The sequence below is a fragment of the Otolemur garnettii genome, unplaced genomic scaffold (genome assembly GCF_000181295.1).
Source record: "Otolemur garnettii isolate 467f Iridium unplaced genomic scaffold, OtoGar3 scaffold00001, whole genome shotgun sequence".
In the NCBI taxonomy this organism is placed as follows: Eukaryota; Metazoa; Chordata; class Mammalia; order Primates; family Galagidae; genus Otolemur; species Otolemur garnettii.
Genome location: NW_003852396.1, coordinates 8,808,685 through 8,831,319, shown reverse-complemented (window position 1 = coordinate 8,831,319; position 22,635 = coordinate 8,808,685). Strand labels below are relative to the sequence as shown.

At 40.3% G+C, this 22,635-nt stretch overlaps 1 protein-coding gene across 1 annotated transcript; it reads left to right on the top strand.

Annotated features, from left to right (window-relative positions):
• Positions 1–8,125: 8,125 nt before the first annotated feature.
• On the top strand, positions 8,126–22,335 carry CUNH11orf97 (chromosome unknown C11orf97 homolog). The gene is made up of 4 exons (XM_003781332.2): positions 8,126–8,258; positions 12,422–12,526; positions 17,290–17,415; positions 22,100–22,335. Exons 1-4 carry the CDS (start codon positions 8,126–8,128, stop codon positions 22,102–22,104), a joined length of 369 nt encoding a protein of 122 aa, XP_003781380.1. The 3' UTR covers positions 22,105–22,335.
• The last annotated feature ends 300 nt before the right edge of the window (positions 22,336–22,635 follow it).

Below are 22,635 nucleotides of genomic sequence, written 5' to 3'. Positions count from 1 at the left end.
GCCACCTTAGGTGTATGTGGCTGGCGCCTTAGCCGCTTGAGCCACAGGCGCTGAGCCATATTTTCTTTTTTTAATGGTATAAATTATACAGCTTTATTTTCAAATCTTAAACAAATTTGCATTCCTATGACAATCACACCTTGATCACATGTATTATTTTTTAACATGGGTTAAATTTGCTAACATTTTGTTTAATATTTGAATTGATCTTCATGAGAGTTTGACCTGTAATTTTCCTTTTTCATTATGTTCTTTCAGATTTTGGAGGTTGGATTTTGGAGGTTTCAGATTTGGGAGGTGTTATTTCATTCTTAAATGTATGGGAGAATTCACCAGTGAGGCTTGAAATGTTCTTTGTAGAATAGATTTTAATTTTTTTTTAATTGAGACAGAGTCTCACTATCATGCCCTCAGTAGAGTGCTGGGGCATCACAGCTCACAGCAACCTCAAACTCTTGGGCTTACAAATTCTCTTGCCTCAGTCTCCCAAGTAGCTGGGACCACAGGCACCTGCCACAACGCCCAACAATTTTTTGTTGTTGTTGTAGTTGTCATTGTTGTTTAACTGACCTGGGCCAGGTTTCAACCTGCCATCCCTGGTGTATGTGACCAATGCCCTACCCACTGGGCTACCAGTGCAGAGCCAGAATAGGTTTTAATTTTGAACTTAACATCTTTATTCATCATATTTTTATAACTATTTCTATTAAGATTATATTTTTTCTTATATTTATTTGGGAAAGCTATGATTTTTAAGTAATTTCTCTATTATATCTAAATTGTTAAACTTTCTAGTATCATATTATTTAAAATATCTTAATATCTTTCTAACATCTGTAAGAATTTTAGGCATAGCTTAACCATTTCTGATAAAGCTAGTTTTAGAGAAATCCATTCTGTGAGAACTGATTCAAATGACATTCAACAAAATGAACAGCATCTGTAAAAATAGTTTCAATTAAAATTCAAAAACATTTCTTCACTTTTATTCTTTTGGTTCTTTATAAAACTTAAGAACATAATGTTAAAATAGCTTTATGAAATTTAAGTATTTTTCATTTAAAATTATATAAACCCATGGTAGATAAGGATGTAAAGATACATTGAGTATGAGTCATTTAGAATAATGCCTTAGAAATTATTTTGGGCTCGGCGCCTATAGCTCAACCGGCTAAGGCGCCAGCCACGTACACCTAAGGTGGCGGGTTCGAATCCCCAGCCCGCACCCGCCAAACAACAATGACAGCTGCAACCAAAAAATAGCCAGGCGTTGTGGCGGGCGCCTGTGGTCCCAGCTACTTGGGAGGCGGAGGCAGGAGACTCGCTAGAGCCCAGGAGTTGGAGGTTGCTGTGAGCTGTAATGCCACCGCACTCTACCCAGGGGGATAGCTTGAGGCTCTGTCTCAAAAAAAAAAAAAAAAAAAAAAGAAATTATTTCGGCCATTTGGACTTTCAACAGGTGAAGTGTTCTGCAAAAGCTGAAGTATGTTGGCAATAATGCAGCGAGGTAGAAATGGTGATAAATTCATTTCAAACATGTTGAGTGAGAGTCACACACACACACCAGTAATTCTCTTCAAATCAAATCTTGCCCAGAATGTGAGCTCAGCAATATAAAGTTAGGGAGTTCAGTATGTTTGTTCATTGCTGTGTATTCAGCTGTATATTAAATGAACGAGGCCTGTCTGTTCTCCCTCCAGAAATCTCTTGAGTACTGGGTAACAGTTTGAAATCTATTAAACTGGATGATCTCCAACCTTCTCCCTGCTCCAAAGTTTTGTGATTCTGTGATGTTCAGATATAATCTCTAGGCCAGTGGTTCTCAACCTTCCTAAATCTGCAACCCACAGGTTGAGAATCTCTGCTCTAGGCATTTAAGAGGCACAGCCTCAAGGCGATGAAGTTTTAGAGTTGAATGAAATAGTGTGAAAGGAGAGAGAAGAGCCAAGCTCAAGGAGAGTACCTGATAGAATTTGATGAATTAAAAATTCTGGAAAGATGGGGATAGGAGTGGGAACATAACCTCTAAAGACATGACTGGGAAGCCAGGAAAATGAACCATTTGGAAACTAAGAAGAAATTTTCCAGGAAAATGGAATATAAAACATTGTCAAATGCTATTAGAGTGGTCAAGAGACACGGGAAAGCACAATTTGATTTGGAAATTCAGAGTTACTGGGTGACTTGCATGTGAACAAATTCAACAGACCAGACTATAAGAAATTAACAACTGAGTTTGGTGTGAGCAACTAAAGCCCCAGGGTGTATTATTTCGTCAAGAAAAACAGACCACAAAGGAAAAGAAATAGAATGATATAAAGTTGAGTTACACAGCATGGCAGAGGGAAGAATTTCATATGTTTTTCAAAAGAAACAATCAATAGAGACATAAGGAAAGAAAAATAACCATTTGCAGAAGTAGGTAATAGAAATCTGGAGGAGTTTCGAGTGGATGAGGAAAAGCACCGAGAAGGAGACTGTCATTGCTCTGCTCTCCAGTTTTCCCAGGACTAAGGGAGAGGCTCTGTCAGAGTTCTTCTCATTTTAAGAGTTTAAAATTCTATGAAAAACAACAATTTTTTGAGACACGAGTGAAATAGGAGCACCAAAGGGAAATTCTTAAGCACTTTGTAAACATCTAGAAAGAAGCAAATTCCAGGAAAAAATTGTACCTTTTTGTTGACTTTTCACTTGGACTTTAAGAAAATGTGAGTAAGCGGTGGAGACTGAGGAAGAGTCTGCAGTTGTGCAGGACGCTAAGACCTATTAGGCTAGTCTGATTCACGTCCCCTCTGAACTTGCTTCTTCATTTGTACAGTGGGATTAATAATAATATTAATTGGCTCAGCGCCCGTAGCTCAGCAGCTAGGGCACTGGCCACATGGACTGGGGCTGGCGGGTTCAAACCTGGCCCAGGCCTGCCAAACAACAATGACAACTACAAACAAAAAAATAGCCAAGTGTTGTGGTGAGTGCCTGTGGTCCCAGCTACTTGGGAGGCTGAGGCAAGAGAATCACTTAAGCCCCCCAAAATCTTGAGGTTGCTGTGAGTGGTGACACCATGGCACTCTATGGAGGGCAACATAGTGAGACTCTGTCTCAAAAAAAGAATATATATATATATAATAATATGTTGAATAATAATAATAATAACATGTTGAATCCCTATCATATGCCAGGCACTACACTGTATGTATGAACAGCTTTATTGGGATAAAATTCACTCTTTTAAAGAGTACATTCAGTTGTACTGTGTGTTTTACATACAGTGTCATTTAATACTTACGTCAGTTCCATTAAGTAGTTATACTCTCCAAGTTGCAAACAGGAAAATTGAGACTCTATAAAACAAGGAATTTGTTCTTAATCAATTAGTTAAACATCTTAACCATGATTAAGAAATAAAGAATTTTCTTCTACATTTTCCAGCCTCCCTTTCTAAAATTCCAGTGAAGATTCCAGCAGAAAGGATCTTCATTCATTCATTCAATTCATTTCATCTAGACCCATTCTATGTGCTTAGAACTGAGCTGGGCCCATAGATGCAAGAAGAGAACAGACCGGTGTGAAAAACAGCATTCTAACAGTCCATCATTGGCAGTATTTCCCATCTTCATCTTACTCCCCTTTCTAAGTCACTTATCTGACCATGTCATTCTCTTCCCCCAAATACTTTAATGTATTAATTTAATGCAAGGCACACAGGCTTCCACTTCTTCCCAAAATGGAGGAACAGGGATGAATATGCCCTCTTATCTGAAATAGTCAGTAAGAAATGTATAAAATACAGGAAACAAGAGTTTTCAAGACACTGGACAACCAATCAAAAATTTCATGGCATGCAGACAAGCAGACAAGCAGACAAGTGCCAACCATTAACCAACTGAAACAGAGCCAGAACTGACACACATTAGAAGTAGCAGAGAAGGCCGGGCGCAGTGGCTCACGCCTGTAATCCCAGCGCTGTGGGAGGCTGAGGAGGAAGAATTGCTTGAGTTCAGGAGTTCAAGACTTACCTGAGTAACAGTGAGACCCCAACTCCTAAAAAAATGAAAAAACCATCTGGGCGCTGAGATGAGTACCTGTAAGCAGCAGCTTCCAGAGGCTGAGACAGTGGGATGCCCACAGACGAGTCTGAAGTTGCAGTGAGCTATGATACCATTACATTCTGCACAGGGCATAGGGTGGGACTCTGTCTCAACAATAACAAAAAAAGAAAGAATTAGCTGAGAAGGACATTAAAGCAGTTATTATAACTATATTCCATATGTTCCAAAAACGTAGTGTCTGGGAGGCCCAGGTGAGTGGATTGCTTCAGCTCACAGGTTCAAGACCAGCCTGAGCCAGAGTGAGACCACGTCTCTAAAAATAGCCAGGCACTGGGCAGGTGCCTGTAGTCTCAGCTACTTGGGAGGCTGAGGCAAGAGAACCACTTGAGCCCAAGAGTTTGAGGTTGCTGTGAGTTATGACACCATAGCATTCTACCAATGGCAACAAAGTGAGACTCTGTCTCAAAAACAACAACAAAAAGTGGTAAGTAGATATATAAAAGACATTAGTTTTCATTACTATAGAACTAATGATAGATTAAGATTGCAAAGAAAACTTAGTAACCTTAAACACATAAGGACAGAAACTATATAAAGTTAAACAGAGAGATATAAGAGCATCAGTGAGCCGTGGGGCAACTTCAAGCACCCTAACATACAGATAAAGTGTGTGAAAGAGGGTGAGGAAGACAGGAAAAAATATTGAAAATGTAATGTCTAAAACATTTCCTAATTCGTTGAAAACTGTGAACCCCATAGACCCAAGAAGCTCAACAAACTCCAAGCACAAAAAACAAAGAAAACAATACCAAGACACATCATAATCAAGCTGCTCAAAACCAAAGGTGAAGAGAAATTTTAAATGCAGCTAAAGAAAAGACATATTTACAGAAAAAGAAAGACAATGCTGACAATAGAATTTTCAACAGAAGCTAGGCCAATGAGAAGCTAGTGGAGCAGCAATTTTAAATTACAGAAAGATAAAATCATCAATCTAAAACTTCACACCTAGCAAAATTATCTTTCAAAAGCAAAAGGGGGGAAAAAGACTTTCTCAAGATATAAAACCTGAAAAAAATTCACTAGCAATCACTACTAGAAATGTTAAAAGAAGTTCTTCAGGCAGAAGAAAAATGACAATAGATAGAAATATGAATTTACATAAATGGATCAACAAATTGTGGTATATGTATACCATGGAATATTATTCAGCCATAAACAGAGATGGAGGCTGGGCTTGGTGGCTCATGCCTGTAATCCCAGCACTCTGGGAGGCCAAGGCAGGTAGATTGCCTGAGCTCACAGGTTCGAGACCAGCCTGAGCCAGAGTGAGACCTCGCCTCTAAAAATAGCTGGGCACTGTGGTGGGTGCTTGTAGTCCCAGCTACTTGGGAGGCTGAGACAAGAGAATCGCTTGAGCCCAAGAGTTTGAGGTTGCTGTGAGCTGTGACACCACAGTACTCTACTGAGAGTGACAAAGTGAGACCCTGTCTCAAAAAAAAAAAAAAAATAGAGATGAAGACTTTACATGTATTATGTTTACCTGGATAGAGTTGAAACACATTCCTCTTAGTAAAGTATCACAAGAATGGCAAAATAAATATCCAATAGACTCAATACTCAATGAACCAATATATGAACAATTCCATACTCACATGAACAATAACACACAATACAGTCTGGTCGGGGTGTGGGGGAGGACTGAGAGGGGAGGGGGAGGACGACTGGCAGAAGGAGGGCCAGCATTTGGCGATCTCACCTAATGGGCAAAATGCTTGGGTGTATACCACGCCCCCTGGGTGAGAGGTTCTTTTACAACTGCAACTTCACCTTGAAAGTGAGAATAATGTAATCTAAAAATTTGTACCCTCATAATAAATAAAAGAAAAATAAATAAAGAGTGCCAGAAAGAACTCTTAAAAAAGGGAAGGGTAGGGTGGTGCCTGTGGCTCAAAGGAGTAGGGTACTGGCCCCATATGCCAGAGGTGGCAGGTTCAAGCCCAGCCCCAGCCAAAAACTGCAAAAAAAGGTGGAGGGGAGGGTAGAATGCAACCAGAATCTCTCTCCCTGCCTAAACAACAATTGCACTGACAGAATCTGTCTGATGTAATTACTTTGAAACTCTGGGTCCACTGAAGGTCTGCAGGAGAAGGCGTGGATTTAGTTTCTAGATTGAAATTATCTACTGAGTGCCCAGCAAAATGTATGAAAAACTGACCTTTATCAAGGTCATGAAATTTCAGAACAATGTGGATGAAGAGCAGATCCTCTGCATTCCCAGAAAGAAGAAAACAGGTTCTGTGCAGAGATCAAGAATAGAATGACAGCAAAATTCTCCATGGCAACAGGAGGTGCCAGAAGACAACACTGCACTGAGTGAAAAAATCTGAGGAAAATTATTTTCAATTTATAGCTTTTACCTACCCAAACCTCCACTTTAGGAGAGACAAATGGAGACATTTCATTTTATAAAGACATCTTCAGATCTATAAAGGTGTGGACATTTTACCTCTCACACAGCATTTCTCACAAAGCTACTGAACATATCCTCCAGCAAGTAAGTGAGTAAACTAGAAAAGAAAAACGATGAGATCCACAAAATCAAGGGTCCAATGCAAAGAGAGGCAGCATGGTAAAGGGACATCTTTAGACAACAGCTTTGGAACCACAGGCCTAGAGAGGAGCCAGGCCAGACTGGGACAGATCAGGAGTTCTTGTGGAAGGGGCTTTTTCCAAAAGATGAAATTGATAGACTTCCTCTTGCGTTTGCACAATTAAGAGAGTTTACTCAAAGAGAAAGAGTTCGGAAATTAACTAGATAAGGACATTAACAACCAAGCAAATTAAAAAACAAGATGATTATTAACTTCAGACAACTAGAAGGTTGTACAGACAGGGAAAATGATCATATGACATTACGAATACGATATAGCTCAACCTTTATATAGTTATAGTAATGTAAACATTAAATATTGCTGTAGCCCGAATTTCAGTTTATCTGTCATGGTAGTAGGAGGGAGCAGTAAGTCTCTAAAATGTAGAGAGCATTAAAAAAGGCTAAATCTAATATCCTGTAGGAAATCAACATGACACCTAAATTTAAAAAACATAAAAAGTAGTAATATAAGTTATATATAAGTAGTAATATAACTAAATTATCAGCCAAAAGAAAAGTGGTTTGTCTCGGGGGTGCAGTGGAGGCAGATGGGTCTTCTGTATTTGATTACCAGCTCTGTAGAACTATTTAGCTCTGTAAAGTCATCCACATTTAACTTTCATAAAATTAACACCACAACATAATTCGCTTTTTTAAATGACTGCAAAAACCAAAACAAACACAAGCAACCTCATTCTCCATATTAAAGTCTGGATTTTCCTACTTGCTCTTCAAATCAGTTTTGTCTGAATCTGATTCCCTCATCAGTAAAATTAGTTATTATATGGATTGAAATATTAATAAATTGTGAACACAAAAGTGTTTGGAAACTAAAACCATTGCTTAACAACAATAATAATTTACAATCCAAAAGCTGGAAATCCTCAACGTTTATTCACTCACATGCCGTGTGCGTGTGTGTGTGTGTGTGTGTGTGTGTGTCTGTGTGTGGGGTGGGGGCAGGGAGCAGGACCTCACGCTCACGGGCGTGACACCGGCGACCGTGCCTTGAATTCGCCTTCTGTTGGGGGCCATCTATTGTCCCGGCTGTGGCGCCAGACTTAGTTCTGAGTCCACATTCCAACGGTGGCACTTACTTCCCAGCTGCGTGGCCTTGGGCAATTCCATTAGTTCTTTAATCTCAGTTTCTTTATCTGGGAACAGTAAGGTCTCTTTAGCGGAGCTGGTAGGCGAAATCAAGGAGAAATTAACGAAAGTCCGGAGCTTTGCCCAGTAACCGCCCCTGCTTACCTTCTAGAGCGCGCAGGCCCCTTGGGGCCGCGGAGCAGCGCGCGGAGGGCGGCTGGGGGCGGGGAGGCTCCGCAGTCACTATGGCAACCGGAGACGCCTCTTGGTCCGGGACGCGTGTGGCTGAGCTGAGCAGGCCGACAGCCCGGGGCCGCGCAGAAGAGCGCGGGGCATGAGGGTGGAGGAGGCTGTGACGGTGTCCCAGGCGGGTCGCGACAGGGAGCAGCCTGGGCAGCCCGCGGCGCTGGGGTGCGGGGCGCGCGGAGAACCAGGCCGGGGCTGCCCGCGGGAACCCGACAAACAGTGTGAGTTCAGCCCCTGCTGCTGCAGACTCTGAGGCTAGGGGTAGACGCGGAGACGGAGTGAGGCGGGATCAGGCCTTGAGGGCTTGCTGGGAGAGGGTGGCACTGTGGCAGAAAGCATCTGGTCCCCAAGCCCACTTTCACAAAAGTCTGCCTGAGCTGAGAGTCTGGGCATCATTTCCTGCTTAAGAGGACTTAAGCATTGTACGTAGTGGCATTATACGGGAAGGGATTAAAACACACACACACACACACACACTTATATATATATAATACATGAGCACGCATTTATGTAAGTATACATTTATGTGTGAATGTATATGTGCTTGCGTGCGTATATAGGCAAACGTGGAAATAGGCACATCATTTCGTCAGTTTCTTCATTTTACACATCAGAAAATTGAGGTCTGGACTAGAGGAAAGGAAGCGACTTGCCACAGTTAGTCAGTGCTGGAGAAATACTTAAAACATTTCAGCACTTGTTTCTTGGACTCTCAGTCCGTCAAATATTACCTGATTCCCTTAGAATCTCACAATTATGGGCCACATTTTGACATACTACTGTTTTCTCTTTGCCCTGCCAGTCATACTAACAATATTCAAAGAAGTAAAGACAGTTCTGGTACACGGTGACAACTGGCATAGTTGTAATTTGCTCATCCATACTGTGTCCTGAATTTACAGGCATTTCACAGCCTCTTGTGCCCCAAGGTCTGGGGTAGGTGCTAAGGAATGATGGTGAAAATAATGGGCCAGGAATGGAGCAAGTCTGCAGTCCTCCTTGATTGCCTCTCTGGAGGGCAGCCTCCGGTCCCTTGGCATTCTCTGCACTGTAGGGCCCCCCAAGGGAGAGGCGGGCTGAAGGCCTCAATACTTCTGCTTTGGTGGACCACACACTTCTATCTCCCGAGACTTCATTAAGGAGTCTCAGAACCACTGCCTCCTGGAGCAAGGGGCCTCTTCCCTCAGCATGAGCTCCAGTATGACTGTGACACCTCTGTTTCTTTTGTAGCATGCAGAGGCCTTACTTAGAGAAACTGAATTCAGAATATTTAGGTAATGGAGATTCTGTATTCCTATTTAAAATTCTGTTGGGTAACTTTTCTATTAAAGATGCTAGTGTCTGAATGTTCTCTAGTCCTATGGCTCTAGGAGTAAAAGGTGGAATTAATCACTCATTAATTCAGCATGTAGTGATTATTTACCACATGCCCAGCGTTGGGCAAGTTGCAGAGAAAGGAATAATAAATTAAGGCAGATGTCCAAATTTCCACAAGCTCACAAAGTCTACGGGGGAGGGGGGTGTGCAAAGAGTTTCTGCCTTAGCCTCCCTGAGAACCTTTTGTTTAGGGCCCTAGGCTAAGTAGAGACAGGCTGTTCACATCCAGGCAACATACTCATTCAATTTTCAAAAGTCTATAATTGGAAAGGTCTTCAGTCTCTACAGCTTCTATTCTGCAGTCACAGACCTGCTCTCAAAACACATACACAGATAAAGTATGATCCTTTCCTATATAAACATCCTTGAATTACATAATAGCAGCTATTTGAGGACCAACTGAATCTTTAATGGATTCAATATCACTTTTGAAATCATTTGTAGTTCACTCCCCATGCTGGCTGTCCTCTTCCAACATTCTCCAGTTATTTAAATCACTGACCTGGCATTCTAGGTATGATCTGATTAGCATAGTGTGGTAGGACTATAATTATGGGTTGTAAACTATGAACTACTTTGAGTAACCCTGAGGCTTAGGAGAGTCCCCTAAGTACTGCTTTTCATTTTCACAACTTTAATTTTATGACATCAGGAAGCTACTTTCTCAACTATGAAACAGAAATAATTATACTTGCCCAGAGGTCACTGTGAAACAACAACAGTAAAGAGGAAGAGTAATGTGTGCGAGATGCCTAGGGCATGGTAGCATTCAGTAAATTGCAGCAATTGTTATTAGCGCTCCATAAAAGAAACCCTGAAATAATGTTCCAAAAGAAAGTCTGGAATAACATTGTTCTCAGCAGTCCTTCTTAGGTGACCACTGATCACTGTCAAGCCATCTGTTGACCAATCCACTCAAAATGTTGGTGAAGATTAACATGGAGCTGCTATGTTATAGTTCTCAGAATTTTCTCTCTTTCTCTCCTATCTTCCTTCCCTTCCTTCCTTTCTATATTTGCCCAGTGTAACTCTGAATTTTCACAGTCCCCCAAGTGACTTTGAGTGATTTCCTCTGTCAATTTTCTTAGCAGCAGAGCTGAAACATGTCAAGGAAGCCTGAATTTAGAGCAGGTGGTCTCTTCCTCTCTGCCATCCTGTTATAAGCTTTGCTTCCTTGTTAGCCAAGTTTGTTAAACCTTTTTCTGCTTGAAGATCATGATTTGACAGAAAAAGATTAAATCAAAGTTAGGCCTCAGTAATGCTGATCTCATCTTTTATTTGTGACTCCCAAATTTTGGGAAACAAGAATGAGACCCTAAACTTTAAGACCCAGAGTGTTCCACCCTTTTTCTTTTGTGCTGTACATTGGAAGAATAAAAGTTGCCGTGGGCCACACATTAAATACACAAACACTAACAAAAGCTGATGAGCAAAAGCAAAAGTCCCTGCGTACATTTCATGATATCCATATTTTTGCAATATCCAACACCCCAAGATGAACAAAACACTCCTCAAATAATCTGCATGCCGCCCACAGGTGGAAGGTTGGACACCTGTACAAGTATCTAGTTCTACCTTGGCCTTGTCTAAAGGTGTGTTTGTGTCTTCGTGGCCAGGAATGACCCAAGATCACTGCCAGAAGCAGCAAGTCTCTTGTCCCACTTGCGCCAGTCTGCGTCCCTATGAAATTGACTCACTTGTGTTCTTTATTCGTTAGTCTGGAAAAGATAAGACGCTTGAAAAAGATACGTCTTTTTCACTTTAAAATCTTAAATAACTGAAGTATTTGGTTTGTGTTGTTCATGGTGCCTTGAATTGAACTTTTGGGTACTGAGACTAGACCTACTGATTCTCTGACATTCACAGCTTGCACTGCAGACATGGGACAGTCTTCACTTAGAGCTCTGTTTAAGTGTTTAATTTTACCTGAACACACATTTGTTGAAAAAATTTGTTGCTGTTATTATGCCAAACTCTGTTCTAGGACTCTAAAGAACTGAAAACACAACACTCCTGTCCTTATGGTGGCTGTTAGAACTAATAGCCACACAGCAATTGTATATAAGTGAAAGGAAGCTGCATGCAAACTGCAATAAGCAAAATTATTAAAGAAAAAAGGTGGATACTGTGAGAAAAAGGCATTTCTAGATTGTGGAGTCAGACAAAGTTTCTCTAAAGAACTGACATTTGAGTCAATGCATAAAACTTGAGTATTAGTTATAAAGGCAAAAACTTAGGAGAAAAGCGGTCCAGCAAGCAAAAATAGCTTGTACAAAAGATGGGAATGCACAGAAGGGCCACGGGGCTGGAGCTATGAGAGAACGAGGCTGGCAGAGAGATTAGAGCAGCAGGTAAGACCAGACAGCACAGAGCTCTTTGTTTCTCCAGAGTTCTGACCCCTGGGGTGGATAGAGGAAATGTAGCTAAGCTGTTTAGAACAAATCGTCTAGTCCTTGACTGTACTAGTAATGTCCTATAGGGCCAGCATCAGAGGCCAGTGGTTCACTATTCAAATTTACATTTAATCTTCTAAAATAATAATTTCAAAATGCTGAGAGAAAAAAGTGCTGATTGTGCTCTGTTTCAGTATCTGACTTGCAAGCTCCCTGGGTACATCTGTCTCTCTGACTGCTCTGCACGGCCCCTCGCAAAATGCCTGGTACAGAAGGTCTTTATTAATAACTTCTCAAATAAGTGAGTGAACGTTTTTTTGAAGCGAATGACAAAACCGCATATATTTCTATATATTTCTTCATAATATATAAAAGAGATACCTGAAACTTACCCTGCAAGTCTAGGAATTACATAAAAGTATGAAGTCCACAAAGAACCAAAGTTCTAAAGAAAGAGATCTTTCTAAGACAGAGTCTACAGGGCAAATTGTCTGACATTTGTGTGGAATAATACGTCTTTTTTTTTTTAAAAAAGAGTTATTCAAGTAGGTGCAATGAGTAGAAGTTTGGGCAGAATTTATGATAAATAACTAATTTTGTTAATGCCTTTATAGGGAAGAAATTTTTATATTGTGAACCACATAAGAGAATTAAGGAAGTAATGGAAGAAGAACTTTATATTAAGCGAGATGAATGCCACATTAAAAATCCATCTACAGGTAACTGCAGTGACAAATGGAGTATCTTTGTGAAATGAACATGAAATTGCCTATTTGACGACAGGATGATTATTTTATGTATTACAAAATTGTAACTATTAAAAGAAAAAATGAGTTCTTGGGCAATTCTTGAGCTATCTTTTAATTATTTTGCCTATGTCCAGTGAACCTTTATATTTAGAAAAAATGAGCTAAAAGGTACTTATGACGTGTGCGTTGCTATCCTATTTTTGGGGGGAGGGTGGAGTTATTTTTATTTACACATGAGTTATACTTTTTCCAAGTGCCTGAGAAACACAAGAACATCTTAGATTTTTATCAACACATGTATGACCGATAACGATAGTTCCCAAACTTTAGGCATCAGAATTACCTGGAAGCTTGTTAAAAGCAGATTACTAGGCCCCAACCCTAGCTATCTAGCTCAGTAGGGCTGGGGTAGGCCCCAACAATTTGGCATTTCTACCAAGTTCCTAAGTGATATTGCTGTGCTGGTCCAGGAGCCCCACCTAGCAAATGACTGACCTGGGAGGATCTAATTCATTTGAATAGGTCAGATCATGCAAAGATTTATTCCCACAAAAAGGACTGTATGAATTACAAGGTCTGGGCATTGACAACTCTCATTGATGTTTCATGTGAGAATTCCTTCTCAATGATTACTAGATGCATGTTTCTTGCTCTTCAAATTGTCAAATTTTTATTATAATATTCTTGGGTGCCAGCAATTTCTAGAAGAAATAAAAAGAACTAGAAGACAGGACAGAGAACTTGATATGTTCTGTGGAGGATGGTTGGACAACCTGGAGGTGAGGTTCCAATTCACTAAGAATTCCTAAGAGAGACACTGCAGGTGCATCATTTCAGACTCCATGACTATATGACCACTTTTCATTTCTAAACCAGCTACAGAAACACTTCTTGGGCCTCCTCATATCAGCTATTCGTACAAAAGGAGAGACCAATCAAATGGTCAAATTTGCTCATAGAATATATTCAAGGAAGGTGTTAACGTCTATTTTGAACTCTATGAATGGATACAGAATGACCTACCAAATTACTGCTGGGAAACCTAGCCTAAATTTATTATTTCCCTATTGATTAAAAATTTTTCCCAAGTCTATACTATTATATTTAAGTTTGTCTTTATTGTTTTCAAAGAATACATAGAAGCTGGTTTATGCATTTCTTTTATAAAATTTTACTATTCTTACTCTATACTTTTATATGAGAGTCTAAGTGAATAAGAAATATCATTTGGTTTATAAAAATTCATTTCTCTAAGCAATCTTTTCAAATATCCTTCATATAAAATGGAGACTGTCTGGGCTGCTTTCTTATACCGTCCACTGGAAGTGGCATAGAGGAATTATTTGAGCCTAGTTGAGAATAGATTCTGTAACTTCAGGTTTTAAAGGCTTTACACATTCCTATGAGATAAGGACAGAGGGCCCGGATCTGCTGGAAAAGGTTCTTATCATCCCGAAAAAATAGAAATGCAATTTTCTGATCAGATCTTCTAATCAGATGAAAACAGAACTTTCTGGATAAGGAAGAATTTAGCTAATGTTCTGAATTAGCTTATTCTTAGCTCAGGAAGAATTTAGCTTATATATTTTCAGTAATTCCTTAAAGATTTTCTTCTTCTTACAACTTACAAGAAAAAGTTGGGCTCGTTAGAAACCTCATTTGGAACCAGTGCATTTATTTTATTGTTTATTTAAAAACTGTTTCAACATTTCGAAGAACTTCTACAGGGGCCTTTGCAGAAATATATCAACATTCATTTAATGTTTTATATTGCAAGGGGTTTTGTATCTTTCTGGCTTAACCCTGCAGAGTTTGTAGTAGTCATGAAAAGTTCGATTAATGAAATTTAATAGTTTTCCCTTTACACCACATTTCCTTTTCCAGTGAATTTCAAAAGTATACTGCAAATTCATAATTTATGTCTATATGTGCCTTAACACATGGAAACTTAATTTTTAGCTTGGTCTATTTATTATGTTAAATATAAAATTAGAAAACAAAAAATGTCACTGAGCAAGTATGGATGTTTGGTTATGCATTACTTTTTTTATTTTTCTTTTTTTCTGAGATAGAGCCTCAAGCTGTCCCCCTGGGTAGAGTGCCATGGCTTCACTGCTCACAGCAACCTCCAACTCCTGGGCTCAAGCGAGTCTCCTGTTTCAGCCTCCCAAGTAGCTGGGACCACAGGCGCCTGCCACAATGCCTGGCTATTTTTTGGTCGCAGCCATCATTGTTGTTTGGCGGCCCGGGCTGGATTCGAACCCGCCACCTTAGGTGTATGTGGCTGGCGCCTTAGCTGCTTGAGCCACAGGCGCCGAGCCTGTTATTCATTATTTTGTTCAACAACAACATTTTCTGCACCTACCATATATGAGGAATTTACCAGACAGCAAAGGCATATCAGGATAATTACAGAGTTTAGGAGTCAAAAACACAAATTAAAATTACTTACATTTTTCTTTTTCTAGTCAATCTGTGTTTACACAAGGGAAACATAGACAATATGGCTTTAAACTAGCTTTTCAAGTTCTGATGTTCGTTGTTTGCAGCTGACATATTTTTAAAGCGTGAGTTTACCTTCCATGTGAGACCAGGAAAGTCCCATTGGCTAAAACTGACATACAGTCATGGTTTAGTAAGTTTTAAATTTAGGATTTAAGAAAACACCTAAGAAGAGTAGAAGGGGATAAGGGCCTGAGAAGGGAAGTGAGGAGTCTCTAGAAGATTCTGAGCTGTGCGAAGAGATTTGATTCTTTTCTTTGAGTCTCTCCTTGTCCTGCTGCCCTTTTCCTTTGGAGGGGAGGGATGCCAGGATCGTTCAGCTCTGCACTTTTGTCTTCCTGCTTCCTCCTGGAATGCACAGAGCTGTGTGGGAGTTAAGTCGCTCTTAAAAGCAGCAGCTGCCTAAAAAGGCATCTATGCTCCTTTCTAGATTCCTTTTTCTTCAGCTGAATATTTTACCTTCTATAACTTCACCAAACATGAGATCAAATCAAAGTTGAACTATTTTTTTCCAGCAACCTCTATCTTTGAATATAGCCAATAATTATATTTTGTTTTGAGTTTTTTGTACGTGTCTGAGTGCATTTATATTTTAGGTATTTTCCCAACTGAGTTAAAAACTTCTAGCTATTCCTGAGATTGCATCTGAAGAGCACAGTTAAATTAGACGAGTACAATTATTCCTCTATCTAATTTGGTGTGGTTTGTCTGTACAATTCTTTCTAATTTTGAACTGTTTTCCGTTTCACTGGCTCTTCCCACAGCATGAACAAACCTAAGTCTTATTTTCTTGTTTCCTACAGGGTGTCATGCACAGGGGCTGTTCAGTAAATGTTTATGGGCTTCTAAATTTGAGAGTCTATTACCCAAAGGCTGGGAAACAGCCCTTTTCTGTCTCTGTACAGGATAGAAGAGAAAAGTGGATTGAATAGCAAGGAAAGATTCAGGTTAGAAAGAAAGAACAACTTGAACTTTGTAAGGTTTTGACAGAAGGAGATTGTGGAGACTTACTTGAGAAGGTCTTTAAGAAGGAAGAAAGTAATCTTGACAGACAGCCTCAGCTACTCTGCTTAGGAGAGGGAAGGGAGAGGCAAGAAGTGACATTTAGCTTGGTGAGTCAGTTCAGTGACTATCCTTCTAGAAATGGTAATTGAGTCCAAACTTGGACAGTATAATCGGGACACCTGTCAAAATCACAGCTACCATTCACTAAGTACAAAGTACTGTGTATCCATCTCATCTAAATCCTGCAATAATCCTTTGAGGTAGATACACTGATTATTATCCTCATGTCAAAGAAGGGGAAACTGACACCAGGTGGGTTAAATAATCTGCCCAAAGTCATGCAACTACGAGGTAGTGGAACTGGTACTGAAATCCCACATCTTCTCTGAACCCAAGGACTGTGGTCTAAGGTTCACTTGGTTTGGAGCCCTTTCTAGAGAGGGATCAAATGTCAACAACGATGGCAATGGGCAGCCTTGGATCTGTAGAGAATATATGTCATAAAGTTTGCAGCTTCAGAAATTAAAACAAACAATTTATGTGACTAACCTGAATTCACCACCTTACTTGACTTGAGTTGGAGTTTTCTACCCAGTAAGACATTCACCAAATGTTTGTTGACTTATGCTCAAAACCTGAACAAGTGTTCTAGGCCAGTGCAGATAAACTTTATTCAACGGTATCAGGATTTAAGACCTGCATAACTGTCATGTATCAATAGGCAGACATCATTTTCCAGGTATTTTGCTATGGTGTTTAAAATGTAAGATCCAGTGACTTTATGGCTTTTGGGAGATTCTTGGATCTACTGGATGAATTAATGTGGTAACCTTTGGTTCTATTATCTTTGGAAATGTTTCCATTTACTGCAGGATTAAATCAGAGTCAGATAAGGTTGACTGAATAAATTCTATGTATTAACTATTATTTATTTTTGATCCTTCTGTGTTTTGTTATGTACATTTCTAAACTGACTTTTCATCTATTTTAGGGACAAATTAAATTATCTAAGAGATTGTAGAAGTTTATTGCATGGAGAATAATTGAATGAATGAAATTGAATAAAAGATTAAACAAATGATAAAGACCTTGTGTTGTTTGATAAACCATGCCAAATAAACCTCCACCCAAATAATTGAGAAAATGATCTCTAAGTAAATATTCTAAAATCACTTTGTGCTAAAAAAGTATTATGCTAATACTTATCCTCTTGCTAATATTGACAGTGGCCCTGGAAGGGATCTGGAGCATTAAAAGGAATCTCCCTGTGGGAGGCTTGAAGCCAGGACTGCCAAGCAGAAACAGTTTACTGCCACAAGCCAAGTACTATTCAAGACACGGAGGGCTGCGAAGTAAGACCACGATACCCTTGACTTCCACTTAAGCGCTGAGGGTACTGTGCAGTTTACAAACAGTGGTATATGCTTTGTTTAAAAATCTCAATCAGAATTCAACCTTCCCTTGACTTGTTGCTCTTAAGTTACTTGTCGTTTAGCCACATGATGTCCTTATGAAACTCAAACAGTGACAGTTAGCTGACCAAGTTACCCTGGTGGATACAATAGAAATTTGTATTTTGAGTTATACTCAAGACCTTTCCATTTGTTTGCTTGACTATTTGAGATGGGGTCTCAGTCTATTGCCCGGAAGTGCAGTGGTGTCATCGTAGCTCACTGCAACTGCACAGGGGTCTCATTGTTCCCCAGGCAGTTCTTGAAATCCTCACCCCAAGTGATCTTCCCTCCTTGGCCTCCCAAAGTGCCAGGTTTACAAGTGTGAGTCACCGCACCTGACCTCTTAGACTATTTTAAAATTTCAAAATATTAAGAGGGCTAAGAATGTTCCTGTTACGTGGCTGCCTGGCACAATGCTTAAGTTGGGGCCTTCAGGGAGCCCATCACAGAACAGGGTTTGTTGTACCCAATGGGCAAGTCCCTACCCTCCAAGACCTCCCTTCCTCCCCTATCCTTTTTTTTTCCTTCTCTCTCTCTTTTTTTAAATCTCGGCTTAATATGAAGGTACATATGATTAAGTTACATTGTTTGCATTTGCAAGGTGAAATTGAAGTTGCAGCCGAGCCTTTCACCCAGGCAGGGTGCCGCGTACACCTAGTCTCCTCCTTCCGGATTCCCCATGGCCTTTCTGTATCTTTGTGCCTCTCTCTGTGTGCTCATCCTTTAGCTCCCAATTGTGGGAGTCCTTGTGGTGCTAATTTTCCAATCCTGAGATGGAGTGAAAAACGTTCACTTAGAGTTAATGGTCTGCAGTTCCATCCAAGTTGCTGCAAAAGACATTATTTCATTCCTTTCTACAGCTGAGTAGTTCGCATTTTCTTAATTCACTCATAATTAATGGGTACATAAGTTGATTCCACATGTTTGCAATGGTCAATTGAGCTGTGATAAACATTCGAGTGCAGGTGTCTTTTTGAGAAAATGATGTCTTTTCCTTTGGGTAAACAGGAGAATTCCCTGGCTCGGCGCCTATAGCTCAACTGGCTAAGGCGCCAGCCACGTACACCTAAGGTGGTGGGTTTGAATCCCCAGCCCAGACCCGCCAAACAACAATGACGGCTGCAAGCAAAAAATAGCCGGGCGTTGTGGCGGGCGCCTGTGGTCCCAGCTACTTGGGAGGCGGAGGCAGGAGACTCGCTTGAGCCCAGGAGTTGGAGGTTGCTGTGAGTGTAATGCCACGGCACTCTACCCAGGGGGACAGCTTGAGGCTCTTTCTCAAAAAAAAAAAACAAAAAACAGTGGAATTCCCGTGTCTAATAGTATATCCACATTTATTTCTTTGAAGAGTATCTAGAACAGTGGGAATGAGGAAAGAGAGATAAAGGAATTAAGGAAGAACGAGGCAACTACTTGGCGCGGCTGCCTTACTTTCATCCTGTTCTAGGAAAAAGGTCACCAGGCTGGGCCAGTGGCCAGATATTCCTGAGCAGATAGAAACTTTGGCAGGAAGGAGCGCTCAAGGCTCACTCTCACAGCCAGTGTCTGCCAGGCATGTTTGCAGGATGCAGGGAAGGTGGAGGTCTTGCTATGGAAGCACAGTGTCTGGATACTCCAGGTGCCTGCAGCTGGGTGTGTGAGTCATGAAAAGTGATCTGCAGTTGAGAGATAACCATGGATAAAAAAGAGAAGTGGGTAAAAACTAAGCACGGTGCTCTTAACCAAGAAAGAAGTCATAATAGCAATGTTATTAGCACTGCTTATTCTAGATTCTTAGCATATACAATAATACCTAATATTCTATTTAATCTTTATAACAATTACACAAAACATGTATAGTTCATTTTATAGATAAGAAAACTGAGGTACAGAGAGGTTGAATAACATACCTGGGGTCACATAGGCAGTGAATGGAAGCACTGGGATTTGAACTAAGGCAGGTTGTCTCCAGATGCCACGCTTCGAATCAAAGGCACTACTATGCTTTGAGCCAAACAGGGCCCAGGAGCCAGGGTGTCTAGTGGACCTGGAGAGAGATGGGAGCTCAGCAAAAGTAGCACACAGAAAAAGGGTCCTCAGGAGGCCAGGAGTGCAGCCTCTAGGATATGGATTCAGTGGGGGGAAATACAGCCACTAAGAAACTGAGACAAGAGGTTAAAAACAAAAACAAAAACACTTGTTACCAAAGGGGATTCATGTAGCAAACAGAAATCAGCTATAGAGACGTGGGTTTAACCATAATAAAGTAGTAATAGCCACCATTTACCATGTGTCAGGCATGACAGTAAGTGTTTTATATAGATATCTAATCCACGCAATCATATGAGTTCAGAAATATAATCTCCATTTTCCAGGTAAGAAAACTGAGGCATAGAGACATTACCTAAGATCTGGGAGGTAGTGGAGCCGGAACCACACCCATATCCATCTGGCTTCCAAGACTATGCCCTTAGCTCCAAGACAAGGCCCAAGACCTAGTCACCAGGCAACAAGTGACAGTCACAAACTTGTGGTTAAATGGACACAAGTGCCAGGGTTTGGGGGAATGCAGGGTTTTAGGAATCTGGGAGGCAACCACACTCACAATCCACAAAGACATCAATGTTCTGGAGTAATGACTGATTCAACTCAAGTCTGGGCCATGTGCTGTTTATCCCGACAACTTTCCACTCACTCTGTTAGGTTCCATTTATAGCAGATGAATCCATCATTCCAAGAAAACTCACAGAGCAACTTACTTCAATGATTAATGGCTTTCTAAATGCATATTATGGATGTATTATGATTGAAACCATTACATTTACCTTTATTTGAAGACATACAAGTCAGATAAATTACCTAATCCATCAATTGAAGACATGTGATAAGAACAGTGTTTGATTTTTCTCATAATTATATTACTTTCATCCATGCAACTTAGGAGAGTCTTGCTGCTGGTTCCTGTTCACTGTTACTCACCCACATCATCTTCCTAGCAGCCTCCAGCCAGCTGTCCCCAGCCCAGGCCACCCCCTTACAGTGATCATGTTACAATATGTAACTATTATTGACATATATCTCAGCTTCATTTCTGTAAGTTGCCAGCTGCATATTTGCCCTCTGATAGGAACTGCTACTATCTGCTATGCAGTCACAATTTATCAATCTGTGTAAGTCAGACTGACAACCAAGAATTAAACATTTCTCATTTTCAATGGAAAAGGAAGATGTTTGGCACAGACACATCAGAACAAAATCTACAGGTAATTTTCAGAAATTATCAGTAGTAATTCATACCCCATCAAAAGCTCCATAAAGGCAGTGACCACGTCTCTTTCATTCCACTGTGTACCTGGCCCTTAGCACAGGGCCGGGCACAGCAGGTGCTCAATTGCTATTTGAAAGACCAATGGATGAATGAACTAGCAAGTGTATGTTGAATGAATATTATGTATATTATAAATGTACATTAGTCCGTAATCCCCATTATTGGTATTAATGCCTGTCTACAAATTAATCCAAAGTAATGAAAAACTATGAATGCCTGCTTTATGTTCAGAATCTTCTTGATGCTAACGCACATATGTTTTCTCTTCCTCAAAAGTATATGGTTTTCCCTGCTTGAGACAGCTAAGTGATAGAAGGAAAAGCAAGGCATGAGAAGCTCTATATATTTTAAATACATCTTGGAACTAACACTTCGAAAGAGAGGTTTTCCCTGGATTACAGTAAGATTTCCAGGAACTTGCCCCATAACGGTGCTTTGGGTAGATAATTCAGTCAAACCTCACCATCATTTTTTCCTGCTCCTGATCATGGTAGTTGTGACCTTTCCAACATCTAATATACTTCATTTAAAGTTTAAATTTAAAATCATGATCATACAATTGTAGTTTTTGTTTTTTGAGACAAAGTCTATTATGTTACCCTCGATAGAGTGCTTTGGCATCACAGCTCTTAGCAACCTCAAACTCTTGGGCTTAAGTGATTCTCTTGCCTCAGCCTCCCAAGTAGCTTGGACTCCAGGCGCCCACCACAACACCCAGCTATTTTGTGGTTGCAGTTGTTATTGTTGTTCAGCAGGCCCAGACTGGGCTCAAACCCACCAGCTTTGGTGTATGTGACTGGTGCCCTACTCGCTGAGCTATGGGCGCTGAGCCCATACAATTGTAGTTGTAAAGCACATTTCAGTTAAGAGACTGGGAAATATCTACTGCTTTCTTCATACTAACAAGTTTTATTATTCATTACTATCATTATTCCTTCTTATTCTGTGCCTTGTAATAAACAAACAAACAAACAAAAAGCTTTCTAACTCTGGTAAGCTTGCAAGTACCTACGTGGGTATTTTTCTGAAATGTGGATTCTGATATCGTAGGTCTGGGGTGGGATCCGAGATCTGCATATCTATCCAGGCCAGGAAGATGCTGTTTGTCCAGAAGCTGTGCTCCAGTAGTGAGGGGCTGGGAAGCACAGCAGCGGTCTTGCTGTCTCCTGAGATCATACAGTGTGGCTCTCACCGTCTGCTCTACAGATGAAGTACTGTGGGGAACAGTAAGTCAAACACTTACAGACTTGGTCACAATTTTTCTTTTTTTTACTCTAGGATAAAATGAATATAATTTTTCATTGAGGATAAAAAGCCCCTCTTTCTCCTGAAGTTTGAAGAACAGAGAAGAAACTCAAGCTTGTTTCAGGATTTAAAATGTGTAAAAAATGTATATTAGTCTGTAATCCCTATTATTGGTATTAATACCTGTCTATAAATTAATCCAAAGTAATGAAAAACTATTGATAAAGTTTACTAAGCACCTGAAAACAAAGAAAGAAAATTGTCTACTTGTTTTTAGTTGTCGGAGTCAGAATCCTTTGGGCTTCTCATTCAGCTCACTCTTCAAGTATGTGGAACAATAATGAAACAAAGGCGCATTTACTGAGTCTTCAGTCTGGGTAATGTGTTCATCCACTGAGGAAACTAAATCCGGTATGAATAGATGATGGTCAGTAAATGAATGACCCAGATGAAAAGTCTTTGACTCATGGCCAGCCGTTTTTATGTTAGCCTTGGTAGAGCACACTTCTCCAGAATTTGTTCACTAAATAGTAAGGAGCCAGAAAGTTTATAGTGAAGATCTAAAAAAG

What these genes read in the sequence shown, in the direction of transcription:
- CUNH11orf97 (XM_003781332.2), top strand. Translation starts at nt 8,126, where the DNA reads ATGAGGGTGGAGGAGGCTGTGACGGTGTCCCAGGCGGGTCGCGACAGG. An exon ending in GCGGGAACCCGACAAACAGT is followed by an intron (nt 8,259 to 12,421) that starts GTGAGTTCAGCC and finishes ATGCCTTTATAG; the next exon opens with GGAAGAAATTTTTATATTGT. An exon ending in CATTAAAAATCCATCTACAG is followed by an intron (nt 12,527 to 17,289) that starts GTAACTGCAGTG and finishes TAATATTGACAG; the next exon opens with TGGCCCTGGAAGGGATCTGG.